Source organism: Mytilus californianus, unplaced genomic scaffold, assembly GCF_021869535.1.
Source record: "Mytilus californianus isolate M0D057914Y unplaced genomic scaffold, xbMytCali1.0.p SCAF_6, whole genome shotgun sequence".
In the NCBI taxonomy this organism is placed as follows: domain Eukaryota; kingdom Metazoa; phylum Mollusca; class Bivalvia; order Mytilida; family Mytilidae; genus Mytilus; species Mytilus californianus.
The window spans coordinates 45837793-45865569 of NW_026262712.1; the positions used below are offsets into that span (position 1 = coordinate 45837793).

Genomic DNA, 27777 nt, shown 5'->3' on the forward strand with positions numbered 1-27777 from the left:
CATGCGCGATTGTCTAACGCTACCGTTAACAACGAGACGCCATGTCGTTAGCAACCCATTGATTGTTGAAAGACTCAATCCAGGTATGTCTCGTTTTACCTATTCAGTTTAAATTTATAACAAAAATGTAACTTTTCCTTCTATTCTGAATAATTTATTGATAATGCAAAGTAATGCATCTTAATTGTATGTTTTTTGTATACTTAAAGAAAAAATATGTACTTTTTATTCATTGTACTTTCGATAATTAAAGGACGGGGAAAGAAAAGAAATTAGTAAAACAATACTATATATCCTTATTACAGAAATTTACGATTTTAATTTTTTAAAGATAAAAGACTTATATTTTGTATTATTCATTGTGCAAATTATTCCTCTTATTTTTGTTACCCATCCTGCAACATATATATGTGACATAATAAGCATATGTAAAACAAAGCGATGACAAGTTAATTACAAATTCAGTGAACTGTATTGAATTATTAATTTCCAATACAGGAATTTGATTTTCAATAACCAGCATGCACAAGTCATATTCATCATTAGTAATTGTACATGTTGTAGTTTGATGGGATTTTCAGATTGCAAACACATTTGACGAGTATTAAGCAAAAAAAAAAAAAAGAAACACCCCAAAACATGGATACTATCTATATATATTATACTCATTATCAGACTTAAATATTCAATAAATGTGAAACAAAATTGCATATATAACCTTTAGTAGTGGCAGAACAAAATTAAAAAGGGGTTGTAGTAAAAGAAACTATATACAAGACTCTTTAATATCACAAGGAAAAGTATATCATATCGATAATGTTTTGACGGATCTGCAACAGACAACCTCATATATCGAAGTGCAATAAAATCGAAATTGATTCAGTTTTGCGAACAAGTGACCGAACGAAAGAAAAAAAAGTAACAATTTCAAAAATGGACGCTGTTTCCTTTCTTATAATTTCAGATTTTTTATGTTTAAATATGTTCTTCTAAAAATGATAAAGAGTCCTTAATGCTGGTTCCCGGCAGTGCCTGTTACCTTCTGTAACTAAATATCAGTGTCTATACACAAAAGTAATTATAACAGTATCAGATATGACTACAGATTTATATCAATTAAAACAGTAATTCAGTGTTCTCTGAATAGTCCAGTCACTAGTTAAGTTTGATTTATACCTGGCTACAGACATATTCACAGCAGTTTTAAAATCAATACACTATAGCGAAAAACATTAATTTACCTTAATTTTCTCCTGACATGCATGAAATATTTGTCACTGGATGTTATGCATGGTAACACTCAATGTTAACCTCTTATGTAGAAGGTGATAGATCATCCCTGATTATTTCTTACTTCATTTGTATATACTCGAACAATAAAAAATACTAACATGGGATCGAAAACAGTCATAAACTATTTAGTGTTTAATCAGGAAATGGGGTCCACTGTACAAATCTTGCACAATTAGTCCCAGTTTTAATAATTTCCGACTGTGACTTGTAAAATGTTGGATTCAAACCCTCAAAATTCTGAATGGGAATTTGACAAATACAATTTTCCGTATATCATTTATAAGGGATAGAGAGTATGAATAGAAAGAGATGTTGAAAATTCGTCAATGAAACAACATCTAAACAATAAAAATGACTTAAAGACATTTAGAGGTCGACATACAATATCTAACGACAGTGTATGTTGCTAGATTCTCTCTCATTTCTCCTTTAATCTTACACTTGATATCTTCTGTCTACAGTTTCCCTGGGTAGCTGGGATAGACCTTATCTTTGCAGAATTTCTTAAATTTTCCCAGCTAGCCATCTTGAGCTCTTAATCCTTTCTTATATTACCCATGAGATGTTCTTAGTTTCCTACGTACCCCCGATGGCCCTTATATAATATGCATTATCGTTTTAAGCTGTCACAGAAAGATTTTAAATTCAAAATTTATTGTAAAAAAAACCAAACGTTTACTTTAAACCAATCTGTTCTTCTTCCAAATATATTATTTGGCGTTAGATTTCTAATGAAGACATGCGTTGAATGGCTTGGCTTGGGAGACAAAATAAAGAAGTAGAGAGTTTGAAAATCTAGTTTTTCCCAGTGGAACATATTTGAGAAGCCCCACACAGTTATATCGAATGTTTTAAATAAATTTTATGACGTAATATCGATTTAAAGATTAACCTAACATGCATAGCTAAAATTATTCAATATTTATATACTGCAAACGCAATACTTCGTAAATAAATTATATAGAATTGGTTTTTAAAATTTTACTTTTAAAACGGCTTTATGATACATAATGTACTGTCATTCAAAATTAAAAGGGCTATATTTTTCTTCACTCAGGAGGAAACTTCGCATGGGTCTTTATGAACTGACTGAGTTATATAGTTGTTTTAAATATGCTTCTTGTTTAAAACACTAGAGACCTCTATGCCTCGAGGATAGTTTCAAATTTCAGGATTGACACCCACCAAGGGGTATTTGTACCTATAACATGTACGCTTTTCCCCGGTAATATAATTCTAATGGACCATTAAGCGGTATTGTAACGGACATGTTTTTACCGACATTTTAAAGGTGAAAATAAGAGTACAGTTATCTTGACGGTATCTTAATATTTTATCTTTCAAGCCGTTGAAATTTAAATAATTGTATCATAAAAAGACAAAATTTAAACTGTCTATAAGTCCCATAAAAGCGACAAAATGACAAGTTTGTAATTAAATCAAACACGTTTAAAAATTGTTATTAAATTTAAAAGTTAGATAATTGGAAGACATTGTGTATTTAAAATGGTGCTTTTGTTGTCATTTCAAAACTTTAAATTGATTTAAAGTTTTTGGATCATTTTAAGAGCACGATGCAAGCATTATGCACAGGTTCTTTTGTTGTCATGCTACTAAGTACTTAGTCATATAATGTAGACAAATTTATGACATAAAAAGTAAATATCTAATAAAAAAAATAAATCATTCAACCAAAATTTTGAAATTTTACATGTTATTTTAGAACACTAAAACGTGATGTTCTTTATGATATATTTATATCATTCTTAAAAAAAATGAGAAGATATATAATAAGAGACTAAGCATAGAAAAGTGCTCAGTCACTTTATATATATTATATTGATCGATTTACTTCTCATACACGTCAAACTATAAAGAAGTTGTACAAATTTTGAAAAGCCATTCTGATATTATGTGAAAATAAAACAAACACTAAATGACTTCACTTCAAACCATTAAAATGATATACAAAAGTTCTAAGGATAAGCTTGATATTCGTTATATTTGCTGACAAATCAGTATTTGAAATTGCCGATCACGACCAAGTTCAGTTAACAAGTTCTTAAATTAACACCGTTAAACATTATAATATATACAATATTATAATTCAAATATTCCACCTCTTAGTAATATTAAATATTAATGCTTAACACCTATGTCAGATCAATTCTTCTTTTACCTTTATTGTGTATTGCCAATAGTGTATTCATGGCCTATTATATTCAATACACAACGGACCTTTTGAATTTAAACAATAGGCGAGTTAGTCGGGAATTAGATATAACTTAGGTCTTATTCAAACAACTTCTGTTTAAATGTAAAAATTGAAGAATATCTGTGTTGCATAGGAAAAACTATTAAAGATAAAATAGTTGGATTAAAGGGATGTTTGAATGTAAACTCTGCACTTCTATTTCCATATTCACCATACGTATCTGTAATACTGATAACATATATTATTTGCAATAAAACATATTGTAATGAAAGAAACACTTAACAGATCGATATTCAAAACAAAATCTACCAGCAGTAAAAAGGAGCAGATTAAAAGATTTAGTTTTGAAAATGAGATTTGAGAGAAAAAAATAATGATCGGGTGTTCACTTTGGCTTTCCATAGATTAGATTGAGGGAGCTGTTAAAAATAGTTAATTTTCATTGAAAAGGGATTTTGTTTTCACACTTGAAAAGATGTGATGAGTTGATAGAATGAAATTAAATCATTCACGATTTCTTCTCCGAGGCAATTCACAATTCGTGACGGGTTCAATCTATGATATGATTCACCAGTCAAATAGAAGCGTCGTGAATATGTATTGACGTTTCAATTCGGTACATTCGTCGTTTCTGAAATAATATAGTAAACGAGATAGAAAAGTAGCATTTGTTTTCTTTTGAAAAAATTCTCAAGTTATTCTGATGTACCGGAAGTGTTTTCCACATGCTTCACTTGTCGTATATTTTTTAAAATTGTGACTTTTACGCCTGGTGACAACGTCTACCAGAAGCATATATATACATCGTGGGAAAGAAAAGGTTTATCCGAAATGCCTAAACTCATCACCTCTTTCCTTCACACAAAAATTAGGAAGTAGTAGTTATTTCGTTAACGCTACCTAATAATATTGAGATGACGTGATTGTTTTCATCAAGACTTAGAGCATTTTTTGATTTTTAAAATGACAGCATTTATCTCAGTGAATATTCTTAAAAAAAACAATTTCGACTTTTAGTACATTGTCAAACGAATCTTGTTGTCACGGCGACTCGTCACTTGTAGACGCATGTAGCATAAGTTATGATATTGCAACACTGTAATATTTGACAATAATGCCTTGGATGATATTTTTGTTGTTATCTTTTTTCATGAATGAGTATAAAACAATATGATCCAAACCTAATCAATATTTTGTAATTTCCGAATAATAGTTAATTTTTCCAGAGAAAATATCTTGATGTATTCCTCGAGTTGTTGTCCTTTCTATATAGTTATCTTATTAATTAAACTCCTATTGTCTATTCTAGTTATCTCATACTACTTCCATTATAAATACGACAATAATCATTTCTTGAAACACCTCCACAGAAGTTACAACTGCGTAATTCTAAATTTGATAAGCCTCGATTTGAAAAGTAGTGCGAGAACGAGGCATATACCATACCTCAAAATCAGCTTAGACATCTACTGTTTGGATCAATGCTTAAGATTAAATACTTATCGAATTATGTCCAATAATATATTAATCTTTTTTTATATTGCATACTTGATTATTAATCGTCTGTGTTCGATTAAAATAACTTCCCTACACAATTTGCATATAATCTTCCGTCGCGAAGGCGAAATGACTCAAAACAATGTAGCATTGTGAACTATTGCACAACTAATCCGGTAATGCAGTACATTTAAACAAACAAATGCACGTACTATGATAAGATTAGAAGTTGTAACCAACACATTAGATTTAAAATTTTGATAAAAGACGTGTATTTGAATTGCAGTTTCATTCTGATCACTGAAAGGAAAGGTTTGTACATAACAATATAAGCTACCACATTAGATTTGTATATGTTTCCAGTAACACGTGTCTCATTGCTTGCCTGATTTGATCATACATTAGTATTGGTTCTGTGGTACAAGTCCATTGTGACACCACCTGCCTTGAAGCCAGTGCTGTGGATATTTGTTAATTTAAGATTGACATCGAAAGGAATTTGAATCTATGTGAACTTCTCTCCGAACAAGGTTTTTTTCAACTACTATCGTAGATGTGTAGTTATCATGTTTCAGTTGTTTCTTGGATTTGTGTGATCAACACCGTCGAGTACAAATTAAATTTTCAGCTTTTTATCAATTTCATTCTGCTTAATGGTGATATAGTTACGATGATATAAGAATGGCATTAGAAGTCCACTTAATCTTAAATAGCGAAATAAAAATATGCACGGTTGAAATGTCGTAATATAGTTTTAAATGTGTGTTATCTCTTTTCAATTTACATGGTTCCACTATTTCAACATAAATAAGTATGTTTTGAACGTTGTCTTTTTTTCAAATGAGGATCAATAATTTAAAAGAAAAACGAAATCGAGGAAGAACAGACAAACCCATGGCAAATCAAATGGAAAAAAAAACGAACTGACTAAACAATAACTGAACGAGTATAACACGGAATATAAACTATCGATTCAATTCAAGGCGTTTCGGAAGTACATGTACAAGCAGTTCCCGCTCCTTTAGTGACCCGTCGTGACATATTCATGTAGTAGAATTCTAACCTATAGTGGAGACTCTAGACATATGTCGTTAACAAATATTGTCGTGCAAGAAGAATTAAAAAAATAAGGTCAACCGGGGCAGTTCATTCAAAAAATTGGATTTGGAATCTCGAGTATTAGCCTTCTAATGTCAAAGTTATCCGATGTTAATGACCTAAATAATTGTGTACACGAATTATTATTTCGAATATCAATTATTAATCATATTTACACGGATAAATGGACTTCATGTCGATTATCAAGACTACTTACATTCTCATTAAATACTCTTGGGAAATGTTAAAACTATAACAAACTTGTAATTAAATACCTGGCGACCTAGCGATACATATTAATTATTTAAACAAATTCTAATGGTCCCAAGGGAACCATTTGTAATAATTTATTATCAAAAATGTCATTATTACTGGTAGGATTGTCAACTGGAAAAATGATAGACGCTTTAGGTATATGATCATTTTGAAACGAATTCTCAGCCGGTACATAATTAATTGTACCAGAATATTTATCTATTTATGCGAACAAAACATTTTAAACAGTAAAACGAAAAAGAATTGTAGACCCCCCTCCCCCCCCCCCCCCCCCCCACACACACACACCCACATGTCCCTACATGTACGATGATGATCAATATAGAAAACAAAACTTAACATACAGCCCACACTTCAGTGTAGGAGTCAGTCGATCGGTCGTGCATCATTACATTCATTTGAATAACTTTTATTACTATATACATAAATCTGAGTTTATAAATTTCATAGAAACGTTATTTAAAATCATTTTTATAGGGATGATCGATATTCTAATACCCCTTTGGTTACAGTTCCCGATACAATAATACATTTTGACCTTTCCGAAGTTTAGCCTCTCGGTCGCGTCTCTGATAAGGCTGATGAAAAAGCGCTTGAAACGCTGGATATTCTGTAAATTTCCTTTTTTAAAGAAATATTGCATCAAGTCAATTACTTGTAATAAAATTGTCTGTTGTTATCATTTTATAAAAAAACATTATACGAATCAAAACCCTACTACAAATAGGTCTGTCTATCAGAAAAATGGAAACAATCGCTAACAGGCAAACCCTGTGTTTCAGAACTTCCATTCTGACACTGGAATTGAACGAAAAAGGATCAAAAGCTTATTTTTGTAAATTATTCATAGACGACAAGAATAATTATTGTCACTTGAAAAGTGCTTATGTAGCATTACATCGCAGTTTCCGGTTCATTCAAATAACTTGGTGCATCAAAGTACTGTTTCCATCAGAACCAAAAGAGTCGATAATCTGCATGAATAAAAACCCATCTCACCCCTTTCATTAAAGAGAAACTCATTCAAGATATCAGGCTTATAAAAAGACCACAATGAAACATTGTTTTATCAAATTTTTATTTAATTATGATGCCGTTAGTGCACCAACGCGAAATAAGATAAGTACACGAGAAGGGAATCACTTTCATACATAAAATGCATTGGTGTTGTAAAATATACACCATATTAATATTTTTCTTTAGTATTTTACATATATTCGAAAACTAACCTTCTACCTAATGAGGTTAATGATCATATACAGAAAATCAGGTATTTCACAAATATTTAGACTAAGAACATATGAACCTCGTTTATGTAGTTTATAACAACTGTAAACGATAGTCACAAACAATATACAAACTTCAAAAATTGGCATCATTCAGTGTGAAAAACGTAGCCATAATTCTTCACGGTTGATTCTTTATCATATAAGTTTAATCTGATTTATAATATTTGTTAAGGACACACAAACTATATTTTTAGTACTTCGGATAACATGAGAAGTAATGCAACTCGTATATTTGGCCGGTGACGCCTTGATTTTTATTTTGATCTGTAAAGAAACTATATCATTAGAAAAACATTTGAGACGTACTTCTCCTGTTTTACCCCTAAAATATAAATTGAAACTGACATCTAGAGATTTGTTACTTAATTGTATCTCTATCCTTAAAAGAAAAGAAAGAGGTTATTTATATCTCAATATATAGTCATTTCTATGGCCACAGTAAAATTGATATGGTTGACCTTGGTTTCTTTTTTTTCTAATATCGTTTTTAAAAGTTTATTCTCCTAAAAGAAAACATTAGTAAAAAAAAAAAAAATCTTTGAAAATTAAATAAAATTTGAAAGGCCTTAGCAGTATAGATTAGATAGCATTCATTATGTACATGTTTTGTATTGTTATAATAGACAGACTGATAATGAGATATTTAATTGATTTCAAAACCATTTATACCGTCACAGTGTTGTTATAAACATACTATAGTTGGTTCACAGTTATCATTCAGGCTTCTTTGGCTACTAACAATGACATTGGATCCTTACCAAAAGTTTTTGGTGGGAGATTCCCGTAGAATGCTCGAACAAATTGTATTAATATTATCTTTCAAGTATTTAGTAAGAACTAAAGGATATTTTACAAAGATGTGTTTTTGTCTATGATTTAAGATTTAAGAACATCAAGTTTTTACCTGCAATACTCTAAATTTTTCGGGTTTTCACATTTCATTTTACATCGCCAGTTCTAATTGTCGTGTTTTGCTTTTTAAAATGTGTCAGTAGTGTTACTTTTTTGTACTGCACTTATCTTTTTATTCGTCTTCTGTGTTCACTTCGACACTTTTACTGTGCAATCTCCTTTTAATATATATATAATTCGTGGGGAGACATTGGCAAGGGGAGATAATGCAAATCACGTCAAGCTTTTTAAGCATACGTGTGAAGCAGAATTAATATCATAAGTCTCAGTTAGAAGCTTAGAACTGCATGAAAGGGAAAGTAGATGACATAAACATATCCGTTTTAAGTAAGAGTTATGTCCCGTAAACCTCTTTAAGGCGACAATCGTCATAAGGCATGCCATTGCATGGCGTCAACTGTATATGAGAACACTTTAATTTGTTGAATACATAACAAAATGTGTGCCAGTCGTTTTGTTTCTCCGATCAGTTTTAGAATACATCTACCTAAATTTAGAATAATCGTTCTATTGTATTTGTACTCATCATTTTATAAATTCATTTAAGGTTTTGTTAAGAAGCACATATTAGGGTTTATATATGAATTATATTGATTTAATCATTGTGAAAAACTTTCATAATTGACATTTAGCTATTTTTAGGACTTGAAGAGGGAATTAAAATTAAATCTGAAGTTTATTTAAACAGTACATATTGTAAATGTGGTATAATAATGTGACTCGCACTGCGAAGGATCTCAAGTTTCTTTTGAAAAAGTGTCATTCATCGCATGATTATATTTGCAACAATGGAAAAGGAACTTAATACATGTATTGCACTTTTAATTATTTTTTCTTATTCAGATTTTGGCTTTAGTAAAATCAGAATTTAAAAGATTATTTCCCCTGATAGGTTGTATTGATTGCCTCAAATCTATATTTTTTTTATCTATGTTTCTACATTGGTTTAATTTTAGTTTAAACAATTTCTATTTGCAAAAATATTTCCAAAGGGATAAGACATGTGTTAATCATATACAATGTAGGGGATACGATAAATTACAATTATATATTTTACAGCATGCAAGTATTTTCGTACAATCTTAAATGATATATTAAAGCATATACATTTGAGAAAAAGAAACAAAAAAGAAAAAAGAGATAAGTATTGACGAGTGATTAGTCGTTCAATCACCCGGTTTTTCTCATATGTAGAACGTCAGATTCCCATTTGATGGCAGTTATTTTATTACAATACAAATATTCATTGAATAGTGAAACTGTATTTTCTATTTACACGAAACACAAGTTGTTGTGTCAAATACAAAGTAAATATCAAAACAAATTGTTGAAACAAAGTTTTGGTGGATCGTATGTATAGGGATTTGAATTGTTTTTTTTTAAACTTTATACAAGTTAAAAAAAACCCAGAATATTCAACTAAGTAAAATAAAACTCATAAACCAGTGAATTATGAACTTCTGCATTTTGCTCGAAGTGTGCAAATGTTTTAGCGTTAACTATCTCTATACCGCTACTTATTTAGTGCATACGTTGGTATGGACATGTACGCGTTATACATATCAACTTTGCTCAAATGATAGATTTCACCAATAATCATTTAAATTATAAACAATTTATCGATTAACCTTTAGGATCAAATAGAATTAACATGAATGTGAAAAAAATAATTATGACATATGTCATTAATTTGCTTTCAATAATTAATAAGAACTAATAATAAATATGGACGAATACAAGTCATTGTCATATCAACTCTGCTTGCATACATGCGCTGGTAGTTATTTCTTCTGGTAAGGACGCTGTAAAGTAAGATAGCTCTTTAATAAGGTAAGAAATAATAATACCGTAAAGTCAGAGAGCAATGCGATGTTTTACTGATGAAATAATACAATGTTTAACACGTTGATATGATTAAAACTTGCAATTTAAAGTTTCTATGAATATGATACTACACAATGTGAACGAATCGCATTAAATTATCTCGCTCTCCCGTCGACGTGGGGTTATCTTATTTCGACGATTCGTATTAATAAATGTATGCATTTATGAAGCTAATGTATGTAGTAGTATGATTTATTTCACTAGTTTAGTTCAAGGCTTTCCAAAGCACAACTTAAACATTTTGTAAAGAGGACACATACAAAACTTATCATATATACTCAAATAGTAAACTAAATATTGGCTAGAGTTAGGATTTAGAGTGAAGTATACCAGCAAATACAATGATCATAACTTAGGTTGACAACCTTTTTACACAAAAGAATGACTTTACGGCATGTACAGAGGTATAAGAAAGAATGATTCCATGTAAAAATAACACTGTATTTCCTAGTGTACATATATTTTGGAGGGTTCTAAAATACCAGTTATTCTTAATATAAGCCTGTTATGAAAAACCAGCAAAACTACGTAATCTTTAGTATATTAATCGATTTAAGCGAACCAAGTAAAATAAATGTTTTGCTTTCAAAATGTTTTATTTGATCAGTTGAGGTTATGTAAAGGATTGTGGCGAGTTAAATGGATTTTACCTAAATGGAATTGGCCATTAAAATCAATGTAGAAACCCTTTAGTTTTGAAAGTATCAAATGTTATTTGAACGAATTTTCAATTGATTAACATAGTTTCAAATTATGTATACAATATACTTTCAAGTTGAAAAGATACAACCATATACTATTCATTTCTTGTTTGTCACCCATAGATATAAATTAAAAAGAACAATACATTGCAACACCTAATACGCCTCCCATACAAAAGAACTTCAAATCTATAGACGGCTTATAAGATTAAAACTTTCAACTTTCACCTGGGCTATTTGATATAAGTAATTCCAATAAACTTTTTCACGTCACACATTAAAACTTTTCATTTAAGGGGTCAGACTGTTAATTCGTCGTAACTAACGACAAATTCTCACTCTAATCGATACTTAGATATATGGTTTCTAAATAGTGTGGAAGCTTCCTCTCATTCATTATTAACAAAGTGTAGTTCGTGGCAGCAAACATTTGTTATACTGTATTATTTAATTTTCATTCATTAATTTTACAGAAATCTGCAGTTTCTGTTGTGAGAAAGCACGTGACGGGTTGCTAGGGACATCTCCTTGTCAACGAAACTTTGCCATAATCCGAACCATTGGCTACATTGTGCCGTAATTAAGATTCACTTAACAATTGAAGGATTTTTTCCCGTAATAGCAGTCCATTATTTTCAACATGAGCAGGTAAGTTGGAAAATATTGCATAACACAGTCTTATTATGTTTAGCCGTATTGATGCTAGCACTAATATATACTCTTGTTAAACACGTGCTTATCAAACGCAAAAGTTTAAAGTTGAAAGTAGGTATTTTACAATGGATATCATTATTATATTTTCAAAATTTCTGATCATTTTATTTCACAAAGCAATACACCTGTCAGCTTGAAAAGTCTATTTAGAAATAACATTTTCTTTTGATTTCTGATCACATTGAAAAGAAAACCGAGCAGCCAAATAATTAATAGGCATGAAAACATTTTCTATAGTCACCCTTTGAACGCAGTATTTGATAAAACTTGTAAAGCCTTTTCAGAATTTTATTTTGTATTTACATTACATTTCACTTTCATTTTATTTCATTTCTTTCAACATCTATTGTATCAATACATGAGTAAGCATCTTATAAATTAAACGACCATTCAATTCAAAAGGCTTGTCGGTTGCACTAAAATAATTTATAATACATAAATGCCTATATGCTTAGCAAGACTCACCTTTGAATAACGAAAATATTAACCAAGCATTATAATATGTAATCTTGGTAATACTATTTTTATGTTGCCTGTTATTTTGATCAAGTGTTAAAAATTTAAGTTTTACTATATGAAATCGCATTTTCTAAGCGGGACAGTTAGTTGGTTGCCTTGGTTAGCATTTATATTGCTGTCCATGTGTTACATTTTTATGAATTCCTTCTTCATCCACTGATCTACAGATCTGCATTTTATTATTCTATACATACATTGCGAATAGGTCAGATTCCTTTAATTCAATTTCTGTGGTTTATCGTTTTCGGTCTACATCTTTGTCCATTTTATTATACATTTCTGTTATGTATCATGTTTCATTCCTTGACCTTTACTTCTCATTTATATTTGACCAGAGTGAATTCCTCTCAGCAAAACTATGTGGGACAATATTTGAAAGATTTACTCCTTTACTTAAGTTAATATTCCATCTTCTAATGTTTTGGTTTTTCTTTACCATATCAAGAATAATAAAACCTTAATCAGTAGAATCGGTAAAATACTTGATAAGAAATTAATGAGTAAATTCGTAGTTGTAATTATTATCTTACTGGATTATCGACCAGTTCACTCATTAAAACAATCCCAAAAGCAGTATCATCAATTAAGGCGGGGACGAAACAGAAGGTCAATAATCGCTTATAGATTACTAGTAGACCTACGAAATCTGAAATCAGCATTGTTCGTGAGTATATGTAAATATGTATAATAAAGTCATACAAAAAACGAATATATGTTACCTATTTTGTTCGAATACGTTTGTATAATTACTTTTGTATCTAAAATTCGGTTCCTATAGACTCAATTTTAGACTAGTTCCGACAGTTAAGTCAGTTTCTTTGATACAGTATTAAGCTTGCACTGTCGTTTAATTGTTAAACGTTTTTACGTCCTTTGGACATTCTAAATGGACTTACTGTTTCATCTTATAATTCAAAACGACTTTTAAATCTTTGCATTTAGAAAGGCGCTCCCTTATACTATTGTCTTGTCACTCATCGAATGATATATGCTATTGGACTGTAGCTCGATGACTGTATCACAATGTAATACTTGAGGACTATGTTTTTTCTTTATGGATTGAATCAATGTATATTCCTTCTTTCTATTTATTGAGAGCTCCTTTTTTGGAAACTAGATAATTATTTCTGTCATCTGGTTATTCATCTGGTTATTCACAAAAGTTTTATGTTTTCAAATTGACCCACAACACCCATCAAGTTACTTATTTTTTGTTCCCTTTGATATCTATCTCCCACTCAAATCTCATCTAAAACTTACAGTCAAAGTTTTCAGGTGTTTCGTAGTGTATCTAGTTAATCTGGAAAGTTATCTGTCTAAACGTTTCACCTATATCTCTTGAAGACATGTTTGGTTATTCTATTCGAAATGGAATTACGAGACTTGAATATCGGTTAACTACAATTGCCTCTGTTTAGCACTTGATCAAATGTATGGCTTTAAAACTATTTTTTATTAATATTTTAAAGTAAACAGACAGTACTTTCATCTTTTTCCTTTCATTAAGATAAGTATCCGTCATAGTTATTGGGTCTTATCTATAACAACTGTATGAAACTTTGATGAATCATGGAAACATACCTTTTTAACACGGAAACGTCATTTACCGCATCAATAGCTGTATTGATCACCTTTACCTTTAATTAACTTATTTCCTTTCAGTCATATTTACTTATTATTAATAGCATATATCTACATTTGTACGTTACCAAAGTCAATTACTGCGTCGATAATAAGATAATTGCAAAATATCAAATATGTTTAATATAAAGTTTCTTCTAACTGTACAAAATATTTGAATTTCCGTAATATAGTATACACATTGTCTACTTTTGTTATAATATTTTACGTTGTGAAGCTAAGTGGTTACACATTACACATTTGATTATTGCTGTCTGACATTTAGTGAAAATCATTATGTAATTAATCCAATTAAATTACTTCTATTAGTTTGATAAGATTGTAACGTAGTAACATAGTAACGTTTGTCAAACAGTGCTGGAAACTACTTTTGAACCATACAAGGACAGTTGTAAATCAAATATCAGTTCAGTTTACACATCAATCCACATTTGAAGTACACTCTCCTTTTGCTGCTTTATCAACAGGCTTTAAAACATGTTTTATTCCGTTTCTTTCTATAATTAATGGACTCAATTATGCCACCACATCAGTTCATTTCTTCGTTAAGATGTATGGTCGTCTAAGGGTATATTTTATTCAATGCAGATTTTTGTTGACGCTTTCGTGAAACATATCTTTTGGAGCTTTCTTGAATTTACCCTTCAAAATCCAGTGGTTAAATAATATATATATGACTAAAGCAGTAATAACTAATAATGTTTGGGTAGTAACATACCTTTTGCCCAGTTCTATAGGAATTTCACCTGACACGTTACGATATATCGTAAAAGTATACCTATGTTAGTGAAATCGCCAAAATGAATATTTGGTTTGCCAAACAATCGGTTTGTTTGTTTTACAGACTATACTGAAAGCATATTCGTTAAAACATAAAATGTTTGGTAGTGTTGGTATATACAAAATACACAAAATATAGAATTACTCTTTTTTCATATTGATAACAGAAATGAAGGTTAAAGTACAGTGAATAAGGTATAAACAGCAAAAGACATCCATTATCAATCCTTATTGTGGAGAGTATCTATTTTTGAATATATCCATCTGGAATTTAAAATGTTTATTTATTTTGGATATCACAGACAATTAAATTTTGATATAATATTAAATCTGTAGTATTACCATTAAGGTATCCCTGTCCTAAATTTTATGTGTTTTTGATAGCTCAAACAAAATTATTTTTTATATTTACATTTATATTTATCTGTCCTAATTTGTCTTAAATTTTGGTCTCATTTACAATCAATTTCTTTCACTATTTGAAAATATATGTCTGCAAGTCATTACTTCAGGAGTGAAAATCTTTAAATTCAATATTTCTATTTACTATTCTGTTATTTCAACACAACCTCATATTTATCAATCTGTCATTGACTATTGAAAGCATAAAGGAGTTGTTTAGAAACGTTGATCGTTCTACTGTGTTTCCTAACTACTAGCCATATGTAAATTTCTCATGTTCATAATGAAATACATAACGTAAACGAGTGCATATACATTAGAATGGTAAAAACTTTAAAATATTCATTTCATAATATCACATTAAACTTTCATTTTACTTCATTGTTGACATGAATTATCATTGTTGTGGTCATAATTATAATTAACTGTTTATAAAACTTTGAATTTATCGAAATACTAAAGATATTATACCCTTGGAATAGGTAACCTTAGCTGTAGTTGGCAAAACCTTTCGGAATTTTGGGTCGTCAATGCTCTTCAACTTCGTACTTAATTTGGAGTGAAGCGACATTGATTGTCGAAATGTGCACTTTGTGCAGTAGTTGATACCGTTAATGTTTTTACATTGTCGGTTGCTTTATTTTGGTACAACTGTCTGGTTTAAAATTTGCTACTATGAACGTATTTTCCATTTATGCTTTCGCTATTCCTTCTTAAATGCCACACTATACCATTCATGATTCTTACTATGAATATATGTTTTAACCGTCTTCTTATATATATAATCGTCTTTTCATCACCATTCTTCTTAAGTATATTATTTTGCCTCTTCTGTTGATCTCTGCATTTTCATATATTTCTAAGGTATTCACCATTTCTATCAATTTTTACTATACTACAAAAGTTTCTTACATTGGTCTTGAGTATCACTGACGTGAAATTGATTTTCGAGAAAGCATTTGGGGCAGTGAAATTGAAACCGTTAATGTTTTTACATTAGTGATTGCTTTATTTTGGAACAATTGGCTTGTTTGAAATTTGCTACTAGAAATTTAATTGCCAATTATTCTTTTGCCACTCCTTCTGAAAAACCATAGCATGTCATTCATTTTTCTTACTATGAATGATTTGAACCGTCTCTTATATAGATAATCGTCTTTTCTTCTTTTTTAGTTTTTTTCGTCACCATTTTTCTTAAATTCGTTCTTTTTCTCTTCTGTTGATCTCTGCGTTTTCTTATCTTTCTAAGACATACACCATTTTCCTCCAGACCTTCAACAAGAGAAAGATCGAAAGATAGGTAAATACTATTCGAAAAATCGTTTTAAAACTGCAGTATATTGTGATGAAGCACACATTCGTAAGTATGCATCCCGATCATCTAGTAGCTGTAGTATTATCAGAGAGCTATGAAACGTTCAATCTAATTTACTGTAATTTTGATAGACTGTTTTTGTATCTTAGAAGTATACAAATAGACTCCTCATTCGAATGAGTGTTATGCCCAATGTTATCATTATTTATCACAATTTACAAAATTCTTTGGTGCATGCAACCGTACAAGATATTACAATACAGATTTAACTTTCATCTCACAGTCAAACGTCTTCTTTAATCCGTTTTCTCTGACCTATCATTTGGTGCACTAAATATCTATAAGTTAAAACTTTTTAAGTGTACATAGAATACGCAATTTTTGCAAAAAAATACTTTTTTGTTCTTATGTCAAGTTTTTTTATTTTGCAGATTGGCTTACTACGATAACCCGGCGATTCTTAGAACACGCAGTGTGACACCTATGTCTGGAGGTGGTGGCGAGATGTCCAAAATTCTACCATATGTCACAGATAAAACTATTTCACGCCATCTTGGATTTACTGGTAGATCTCTGGATCTTGGTCATGCAAGATCTTATTATAACCCAGCAAGGTACATATAAATGACTGGTATAGTTTACTAATGGACCAATTCAGAAAATTTTCATCATTAAAATAACATTTGGTAGTCTCGACGTCATTGTAAATGATATCTATACCGATCTAATTGTCAAAACAGATATTTCCCTTAATACAGCATCAGTTCAGAATTGGTCCATTAATTCATTGGCTGATTTATATAGTTTCCGATTTTGATTTTCGTATATCGTAAATTAAAAGAATGATTCAATAGACTATTTTCATATTACCTACTTTTTGGGAAAAATAACTGTTACACAACAAAATCATCAGAAAACAGTTAATTTTTTGCCCACATTGCACCGATTGTAAGCTTGACTTCACTTTATTAAGTTGCTCTTACATGACCGAGTACCTGAATGTCCTACCAAAAAGTAGGTAACCTATCAAAAAACTATATACTCCGTAATCAAAAGTCGGTAATTTGAAAACAAATATATCATCAGGAATATTTCCGCCCTCCAATCAACGACGTTTATTCATTCTAATAATTTTAGTTTAAATTAAAAAAAAAAGGATTTATTATTTTATTAGATAAAATGACTAAATATACAGTTAAACGATTGATTATGCACAACTAAAATAAGTTACTTAGTACATAATCTATAAACAAAAATGTTCAATTAAAATCTTGAAACTTGTGAAAAACTTGTCAAAAGTAGCTGGATTCTTTTGAACACACAGGAATCCTCTATTTAACAAATGACGGACACAAATTTTTGAGTAAAAAAGAGTAAACGAATCAATCGGTATATGCCATTGTACTTTTATTCTACTGAACATTGTATTTGATATATTACGACTGTGTCATGTACACAATATACTTTACATCACAGAAATGCAGTCTATTCACGGTATACAACCCAGGACTGGGGTCACTCAAACAGCATGAACTATTCACTGTCCGAAAAGGAAAGGTCATTTGCTGAGAGATTGAGGGCTGATGCTTGGAGAGCAGTGAAGGAAACTGATGCAAGAACACGTAACAGGCAAAATGATATCACAAAGAAACTCGGTAAGAAATGCAACACAATAAACATTATCTTCATGTTCAAATGAGTTAGCAATTATATTTCTAATGAATTGAAGCAGAAAATATAGTCATATCATTTTGTCGATGATTGATTTGAAGTATGTGTAAAAAATTCCGTTATAGAATTTGGAAAACATATTAAACAAGTAATTCAAATAAACTGTAGAACAAATATTTTCACAAAATAAATTTAAAGAGAACTACAATCAAGACTTCGTAATGTTTTTTTTTTCTTCAGCTAAAACGAAGTATTTTATTTCTTTCATGTAATGTTTACAAATTAAAATTTTGCATATATATTTAGAAAAAAGTCTTATTTTACACTTCTTTGTATTTTATAACCTTTTCTTTGCTTATTGCAAGTATCTAAGAATTCACTCTTTTCTATGCAGTGTATATAATAAATTTTCTCCTTTAGAAATTATACTAATTTTTTTAAAAGAATCAAACTATTTTCACGTTAAAAAGTGGTGATTACTTGTTGTAAATGTTAATGCGAGACTAGATAGAGAAATTTAAATCACTTTTATATTGGTATTTACTTCAGACAAATGATTTAAAAAAATCTATAAGTATGTTTGATATGATGTTATAAAAAGGATGATATGATGTAATAACCACTAGCAGCCGTCTGTCTATGTAAAATGGACAAAATAGTGAATATCTAAAGATCATCAAATGGACTTCAACATACGTACAAACAAATATCGAAGCTATATTCTTTATACGAGCTATATATTTAACATGTAAAAACAATACTTATGCAATTTAAAAAAAAAGTTCATTAATGTTACAACATGCTTAGAAAAAGATTATTCCTAAAAAGCTTTTTCAAACTTTCTGCAGTCAACAAGTCATTTGACATCGTTTAGTATAGAATTTGATTTAATCGCTAAAAAATATACATCAACTTTTATCATCTTCATGTTTTACTCTGTTCGCAACAGGGGAACGAGTGGCCGATATTGCTTATTGGAAGGCCGAGCTCAATACTGAAATTAATCTTATGGAGCAAGAAATGGTTAATTTGGAGGTATCATACAACAAAGTTCTCCTATGCATGCCGTGTCACTACATTCATGGACTGTCATGTTAAATTATCTTGATGTATAATTTTTATGTTAATAGTAAACTATAGTATATATATATATATACATTCACTTTCTTTGATCTGTGGTGGATAGTTGTCTAATTGGCAATCATGCAACATCTCTATATGTGTATATTCCTTTGAAAAATTCATCACGGCAACAAAAGAAATTGTTATCTTAAAATTCCACTCTGGAAAACCACAATTGGTATAATTTTCAGATAAAAATGGAAATTTTCAACAATACAATCCTATTAAAGGATAAAAAAAACATGATTTTATAATCTTGTATATTGTACTACAGAAAGATTACATAGAGTAGTATTTCATTTACATCAAGTTTATTTTCATGAAAGTCCATTTGATAGCTATCTTCATAGTGGTTCGAATATAACTTTTAAGAGGAAGACATAAGAATAGAAATTCCTAAATATCAATACACAGTATTCAAATCTCCTGATTGTGTCATTTCTAACACATTTCTTTAAATTAAGTAACATTAACCAATTTTGAGCTAATTCACTAAACTTCAAGTGTAAAATTGCCCTTTCCGTCTACATCTTATGTCTCCCCCTAATGTACAGACAGCCTGGGAAATTTTCTGCTCTGTTCAACTCTATCCCTTTCTGTATGAAACTTTATATATTCCCAGGCGAGCGAGTTTACGACATTGCTTTCTGGAAAAGTGAACTTAACAACGAGGTTAATGCCATGGCAACTGAAATTGAAAATCTGAAGGTAAATGAAAAAAGAAAACGGACAAATTCAATTACAACATGCTTGCATAATTGTTTGGAGATGGAATTTGTCTGTATTATATGTCTTAACATGGGTCAATAAATCGGTGAAACGTGTCTCGTTTCGTGGTACACTAATAGCATCAGTTTACCTATGAGAAATATCTCATTACTTTTGAATAGATGAGCAAACCTTGTCATTTGTTTTGCTTATTTTTGGAGTTATAGATTTAAAAACCAATTGGCACATTACTTATTGTAATAGATATCAACTCATATTTCGATGAAGTTTACTAGTTAAGTCTCTAAATTGATTAACCCTCTCAGAATGACGTTATCAGTGTTACACGAAATGAGTGGATCTAATGATAAGAAATTTCGAGGTAATCGAAAGTCCCAAAATGGGAATTTTATTTTATTTCATTTCATAAGGAGTGGTTCAAATATAACCTGTAAAATATCATCGTTAATATGCCAATATGTGGTTGCGTGACTTATTGAGATAACAGAAACGCACTAATTCTTGCTTGCTTTCGATATTTGAAATACTGTTCTTTGGGATAACTGTATCTATGAAAGCTTTAGAAGTAGATCTGTAATATATAATAGTTAGGATGAAAAACAATAGTAAACTGTCTCGCAAAAAACATTAATATGCTAAATTGAAAACGATATAAGGATAGACAGTTTACTATTGTTTTTCTATATTATTAGACTGTTAGATATTGGTGTATATGGAATTCTAGCAAATACAATATGGAGCACAGAACCGTAGAAAAATATCAAACTACTTTTGTATGCTTCATTTGTTAACATATCTTAAAATTAAGCTAAAAGAAACTATCTAATGTATATGTTACACATATATGACTGCTACATTCCAAGGGAAACAACTTTAAAAAAAAAATTTTCAATTCAAATATTAGTGCGTAAAGATGTGTAAAAATTAAAAGTGAAAATTAGAATATTTCAAATGATATACAGTTTTGGTCGGTAAATCTGTATAATATATATATATAATTTATGTTAAAGTTTTATTTAGATTTTCTCCTGAATATCTAAATTAAAGCTGTAATTTTGTGTTTTTTTTAAATACAGAAAATAGCTCTCAATGAAACGTGCGATCAAACTATGGATATAAAATTTCCCTTTTAAGTGTTTTATAGTTGTTATACAATATCAGATTATTATTTGAACGATCAAAACTGCCTACAAACATTGATTAAAATAATTAGATTTTGTAAACCAAGATTATTTTTGATGTTATTTAGGAATATAGAAGGACTTTGGAGAAAGCATTGGGAGACACTGCCAATCCTTTACATATTGCTGAAGAATGTTTGATGCATCGTGAGAAGAGACAGGGAATTGATCTAGTCCACGATGATGTAGAAAAATCACTTATTAAGGTACCTATCGTACAACTTCATATATTTGAAGAGACAAAATGTCTTAGTAGATAGTTATCTATATTTCAGTTCCAAGTTACAAGATTTTGTATTTAGAAATAAAACAAAATTATGGCAAGGTTTAACTTTATCCTATAATTTGAATACCGCTTATTTCTGATAAAGGACATTATTTGAAGGATAATAATCAAAAACAAACAATCAAAAATATAAACGGAAGAAAAGGAACAGCATGTGGTCAATTTTATTGATTAGACCTATTCGCTAACTGTAACCGAACCTTTTAATTAAAATGAAACATGTTTTGCAAACTTGAAAAAAAAAAACATGTATTAACTTAATAATAACAGTGTTTAAACCTTCATGTCAGCTTATTGATTTGATGGTTTTGTTTTTTAAAAAGTGTTCAATGTAAACAATATATTTTTACAGGAAGTCGATATAATCAAGAGATGTCAAGCTAGAATGAAGAAGGTTCTTGACAAAGCTCACGTTCAACTGAAGTAAGTTCATACAAATATCTGTTTCTAAGAAAAAGTAAGCCAATGCTGTCCAAACAGTCCTATTAATCTGGCATACTTTTATTGCATACAGTCTCATAGTCTCAGTCAATTATTTTTCAAAAACGAAGTAGCTAGTGGAAAAGAAAGTAACAATATCGCTTCAGTTTAATAAACTTTTTGAACCTAATACTAATCGTAGTGAGAGGCTTACCATGTCGACCCACCGGGGTCGCTCCCTCGTTTTTTGTTTGTTTACTTTGACTCTGGTCACCTTAATCGATTTATGAAATTTGAACATCGGTAAACTACTGTTGCCTCTAATTTAAACAATGGGATATTTTAAACTTACAACTAGCTTATTTGTAATTTACATGTATATTCAATCATATAACCCCTTTACGGTCTACAATTAGGTTTCTGACTTGTCCATTGGTGATTTTTTTTCTCTGGAAACGTAAGTTTTTGCAAAATTATGTCGGCACTCGCTTCAATGCACATAGCATACGTCTTCGGTATTTGCATTTGATAATTTTTTATAAGGTGAAGCAAATGTTTTGTACATTATCTAATAAATATTTAAAAAGGTCACCGAGCCTTTAAATGGTTCGTTATTGTTCAAGTAGAAAAACATTGTGACAATTTTTAAATTCTTTATAAACAATCTCAACTTTACTGCCAAATTTTGAAAAAAATCAGATGATCATGTTTAACTACGGTCATATCAATTATGGTGTCGCTGCGAAGTCGTCAGCATCTTATCTGCACAGCAAAATTCATTAAATAAAAGAAAACAAAATGGTTGGTCGTTCACACACCAGAAAAGCTAATTGAATTTAATCTGTCGACGCACCTTGTCGACGCTTTTCTTGCTGTTCAAACTATATTCATTCCTATTCTAACGTTGTCTATCTGTGTCTAAATTCTTCAGTATGCATGGTTTATTTTTAACTTCAGGATGGATAGAGCTGCTCAGCATACATTGGAAATTGATGCTAAAGACAAACATCATGCACAAGGTCTTGACGACAGAATGCAACAACTGAGAAACAAATCTGCCGGTATTGGATACCACCCAGGTATCGAGAGCATTGACAACACGTAAGTTTCTAAATTTAGGTCAGGAAATGACGTATCATATATTTTTGTGTGACAAAGTTGTAGAGTCTTGCATAGTATAAACTTGAAGATCTATGTTGACCTCTGAATAGTTTTTGGGGTTGTGTTTTTTGTTGTCCTATTGACGTTATTGTTATATCTCCTTTAATGGAATTTTATGCAACTGTCATACAAGTGAGAGATTTAGTTAGCTATAAAACCAGGTTTAATCCACCATTTTCTACATAAGGAAATGCCTGTACGAAGTCAAGCATATGCCAGTTGTTTTCCATTCGTTTGATGTGTTTGAGCTTTTGATTTTGCCATTTGGTAAGGGACTTTCCGATTTGAATTTTCCTTGGAGTTCCATGTTTTTGTTATTTTACTTTTCATTCATATTAAAAAAGTACATGTTGTAGCATCATAACATGTCCTGTATGCTCTTGCAAATAAACAAAAATCATTCATTGTTAGCATACAATGTCCTGTTACCTGATTGGTGAAGCTGTCAAATTGCAAGTCTAAGGATATCCAACACAATTCGCACTAGTACAAAATTAATGTATAATAAATAAAACATTATCCCTTATAACGTGACTGTTACGGTTCACGGAAACATAATTTGATTAAGCACCAACTTCTGCGATATTGATTGGAAGATATTTTTTGCTTGAATAGAAATATGTTCGTATTAACAAAAATGCAATGCAATCATTTGTTATTGATTTTGATTTTAGAATCACCATCCCAGATTCATGGGCTAGGTTCACACAGGAAAACATTGCCCGTTCACAAAGGGAAAGAGCTGCCTCTGAGCGTCTTCGTGGTGAAATCGATAGTTGTCTGAGAGCATGCGCTAATGACATGTGGAACCACTTCAACAGTGTCAACAACTCCTTCAACACCAGAATCCGTGAAACCACAGATGCTAGAAACAAACTACAGTCTCACTTGCAGAGAGTAAGTGTTGCCATAGAAATATTTCAGAACTTGTCAATAATATTATAAAATTATTCCAGAAGCAGACGACATACACGCTGAAATCGGCATTATACGTTTATATTATACCCTATTTCAATTTGTTATATACAAATATTTTTAAATTGATGTAGGTCAGAATCCCCCCCCCCCCCCTTATTTGAGGACAAACCCATTACTCTTTACATTTAAATTTCCATGATTCATGTCTTTGTGACAATATATATAATAAAGATCAAATATATTTGAAACCATCAACCAAAAAACTAGAACAATGCCCATAAGCATTAACATTATACAGCTGCTCAAAGATGGAGACTTGACTTTTGTAGTCTAGCATTAATTTTGTTAATTTTGTCTCCTTTGACAATTTTGAAAATGAAAAGGTCAAAATTAGTTTATTTGTTTTACTAAGATTTTCGCGTAATTGTACCTTCAAAAGAACCCCTTTTCACATTTTGAGCATGCGTATAAACTTACTGACGAAATTAAAGTATGCAACTTGAAACTTTCAGACTATGCAAGAAATCTTTGATATGGAGAACAACATTAACTTGTTGAGGAAGGCCATCCAAGACAAAGAAATGCCAATGAAGGTAGCACAGACACGATTGGATGAGAGAACAAGGAGAATCAATGTTGAACTGTGTAATGACCCAGTAATGAAATCGTAAGTAGCACAATATCTTATTTTGACTTATAGGAACATCAGAAAAATCTGCATTAGAGTCAGTGTAAGGGAAAACGGAAGTTCTGAGTAAGTCTGTTTTTCCGTCGTCTGATCTTATTTTGCTCATAAAGTTATGTGATTACGTCATAAAATAAGGCATATTTGGGATCACCAACACGTCGTCTTCATGATTTCAACTTATGGGTAATGTCACATTACCATAGACTTTCAGCAAGATGGCAGCTCAAAATAGACAATATCATACTATTGCAGGTATTATATACATATGCTAACATTGGTGCAAAATTGTGTACATATGTTACACTAATATATGCATAACGTATATATTCTAGCACTGTTTTGATTATTAAATGCATAGGTTGTAACTGGAACAGGTATAATGTTCACAAAGATAATTTACAGAAAACTGAAGTTTTCACTATTCCCTGTTGATATAATTGAAATATATAAGAAAATTTAATCACCCACTTTTTTTCAACCAAGTAATAAAATTGTAGAACATTATAATAGTTGTCAGTCAGTGTTATAAATTAAGTTTTCATTACAGATTACAGAGAGAAGTGAATGAAATCCGAGATTCTGTCAGGATATTGAAGGAACGTCTAAAGGCATCAGAGCTTAGCTTAGCTCGTTTGATGAAGACAAAGGCTACATTGGAGCATGATATCTCGGTCAAAGACAACAGTCTCAAAACCGATTCACAATATTGTATGGGCATGCGCAAAGGTTTCCCAATGGATCCCAAAGTTGGACCAGTATTTCAGATGCCCATTTGCTAAGTAGTTTTACATTAGGCACCAACAAATTGACTTTCACAAGAAGCGCCACTACAAAGATCAAGTTATTTATTTTTTCATAAAAGGACTGAAGCGTTCTTTTAATTTTCGTTTGTTTCAATATTTCGAGATTTCAATGACATTTCCAAGAAAAAATCATCCGTCATAAGGAAGCGGTTTCCAGATTGGTCTTTGGTGTGTGTGATTATTACAGAAAATCATTAATTTGTGGAGAACAGTAAGGGTTTGTCCAATGCTGAAAGCTCAAGAAGATATGTATTGAAATTTGTGATCACATTTTAACATATTCCATTTCTGCAAATTTAATTTGCATTTCTCATTGCGTCTTTCATCAGTATTTTTTTTCATTTATTTGTTTGTCATATTTTATTTGCTTTTGGAAATCTATTTTTTTTTATCAAACATAGTGCTTGTATTTTATTAGATAATTATTCGTTTAATAAATGTATCACAAAACTGCCACTAGTTTGCAATGTTTAAAGAACAATTTAGTAGGAGAAGAATCAGTACACTCAATGCCTAAAAAAATAATAAAACTATCACCAAAGGTGCAAAAACTAAAACATAAATAGTGAAACAAAATATCAGCAAGCGATATACATTAAAGATTTTCTTGGATTTTTTAAATTTTAATTGAAGAAAGATCAACTACAAGTCTTATATTTAGTATTTATGGTTTTTTTTTATTCAATTTTTTGTTTTTATTAGCTAACAGTATTATTTTACTTTTGTTTACGTTCTTGGTTTTATTGTACAATATTGTATGTTTATGTTGTTTCAAAGTTATCAACTTGTTTACATTTAGAACATTGGGTTTGGTCAAGGTCCGTTAATCAAAATGTTCTTTTAGCAAAGTGTGTGCTATAACTATTATATTTATTACGCTAACGTTTTAAGACATCTTTGTGATTTGTAGTATTGTGATAGCCATTTCCGGTCTTGGCCACGCCTTGTGTGTGGTCACATGCGACAACTACAACCAGATCAGTATTAGATTATTAAACAAGGGTTGAATGCTCAATTTCAAAGACGTTACTTTGGTAACCCACTTGCCATCGAATGTACATGTGCTAGTTCAACTGTGATATAAGTTATGTTGTTACATGTGTACATAGTTTTACATTTATAGAGCACAGTTATGTCATATGCTATGTTGTTTGCACATTAAATTGTATCAAAACAATTCGTAGTTATTGTGTTATGTATGCCTTATGTGAGCGTATCAATCAATCGAAAGTGATGGAAACAAAATTTAAGAAATACACACTACTAAAGGTTTGATTTAAAAGAAACAAGACCAGTTGTCTCGCCTGACAGCACAGTTGTTGCCACATATGGGACAGGATCTGCTTATCCTTCACCACCTGGTTTTGGTGGGGTTCGTGTTGCTCAGTCTTCAGTTTTATATGTTGTGTTTGATATACTGTTGTTTGTCTTTTGGTCTTTTTCGTTTTTTGCATTGCGTTGTCAGTTTATTTCCGACATGATAGATATAAGATGTGGTATGAGTGCCAATGAGACAACTCTCCATCCAAGTCAAAATTTATAAAAGTAAACCATTATAGGTCAAAGTACGGTCTTCAACACGGAGCCTTGGCTCACACCGAACAGCAAGCTATAAAGGGCCCCAAAAATTAGTAGTGTAAAACCATTCAAACGGGAAAACCAACGGTCTAATCTATATAAAAAACGAGAAACGAGAAACACTTATGAACCACATCAACAAACGACAACTACTGAACATCAGATTCCTGACTTAGGACTGGTGCAAATAATTGCAGCGGGTTTAAACGTTTTAATGGTACTAAACCATCACCCTTATCTGAAACAATAGTGTAACATCACAACATAGAAAGACAATCTATGAAATATCAATTGAAATGGCTTAACTCAATCAAAAGACATATTAACACCAGTGAACATACACTGAACAAATACATTTGATCTATGATACAATGTTAATACAAAATAAATAAACTAAGGGAAGAATAAATAAAGTAACATTTTATACCGCTGTGAAATGTTAAACAATTTCAGAAAAACAATATGCTTGAACAAAAATATCAGCCATTTGCAATTACTTTAAACACAGGTAAATGAAAATAATTTATTAGTTTGAATGTTCCTTTGGTATATTTCGCCTCTCTTTTGCGCCGACGTCGTCCGCGTCGTTCGTATCACACTTTACTTTTTAAATCTTCCACTCCTTGAAAACTGTATGACATAAATAAAAAAAAACTGCACCGATTATTTTACGGGACACGACGT

The 27777-nt window shown here is 30.7% G+C and overlaps 1 protein-coding gene across 2 annotated transcripts; it reads left to right on the plus strand.

The window, feature by feature from the left end:
• On the plus strand, nucleotides 1-26692 carry LOC127706431 (tektin-3-like). Of its 2 annotated transcripts, none has more exons than XM_052211062.1 (11): nucleotides 1-83; nucleotides 11639-11813; nucleotides 16968-17150; nucleotides 18013-18191; nucleotides 19157-19242; nucleotides 21308-21445; nucleotides 21878-21948; nucleotides 22903-23046; nucleotides 23781-24003; nucleotides 24537-24691; nucleotides 25260-26692. In XM_052211062.1, the coding sequence occupies exons 2-11, from the start codon at nucleotides 11806-11808 to the stop codon at nucleotides 25489-25491; spliced, it is 1419 nt and encodes a 472-aa protein (XP_052067022.1). In that variant the 5' UTR covers nucleotides 1-83; nucleotides 11639-11805; the 3' UTR covers nucleotides 25492-26692. The 2 variants fall into 2 exon arrangements, with proteins under 2 accessions (XP_052067022.1, XP_052067021.1); XM_052211061.1 differs by lacking the exon at nucleotides 19157-19242 and adding an exon at nucleotides 19952-20037 and having other exon boundaries at nucleotides 2-83.
• The last annotated feature ends 1085 nt before the right edge of the window (nucleotides 26693-27777 follow it).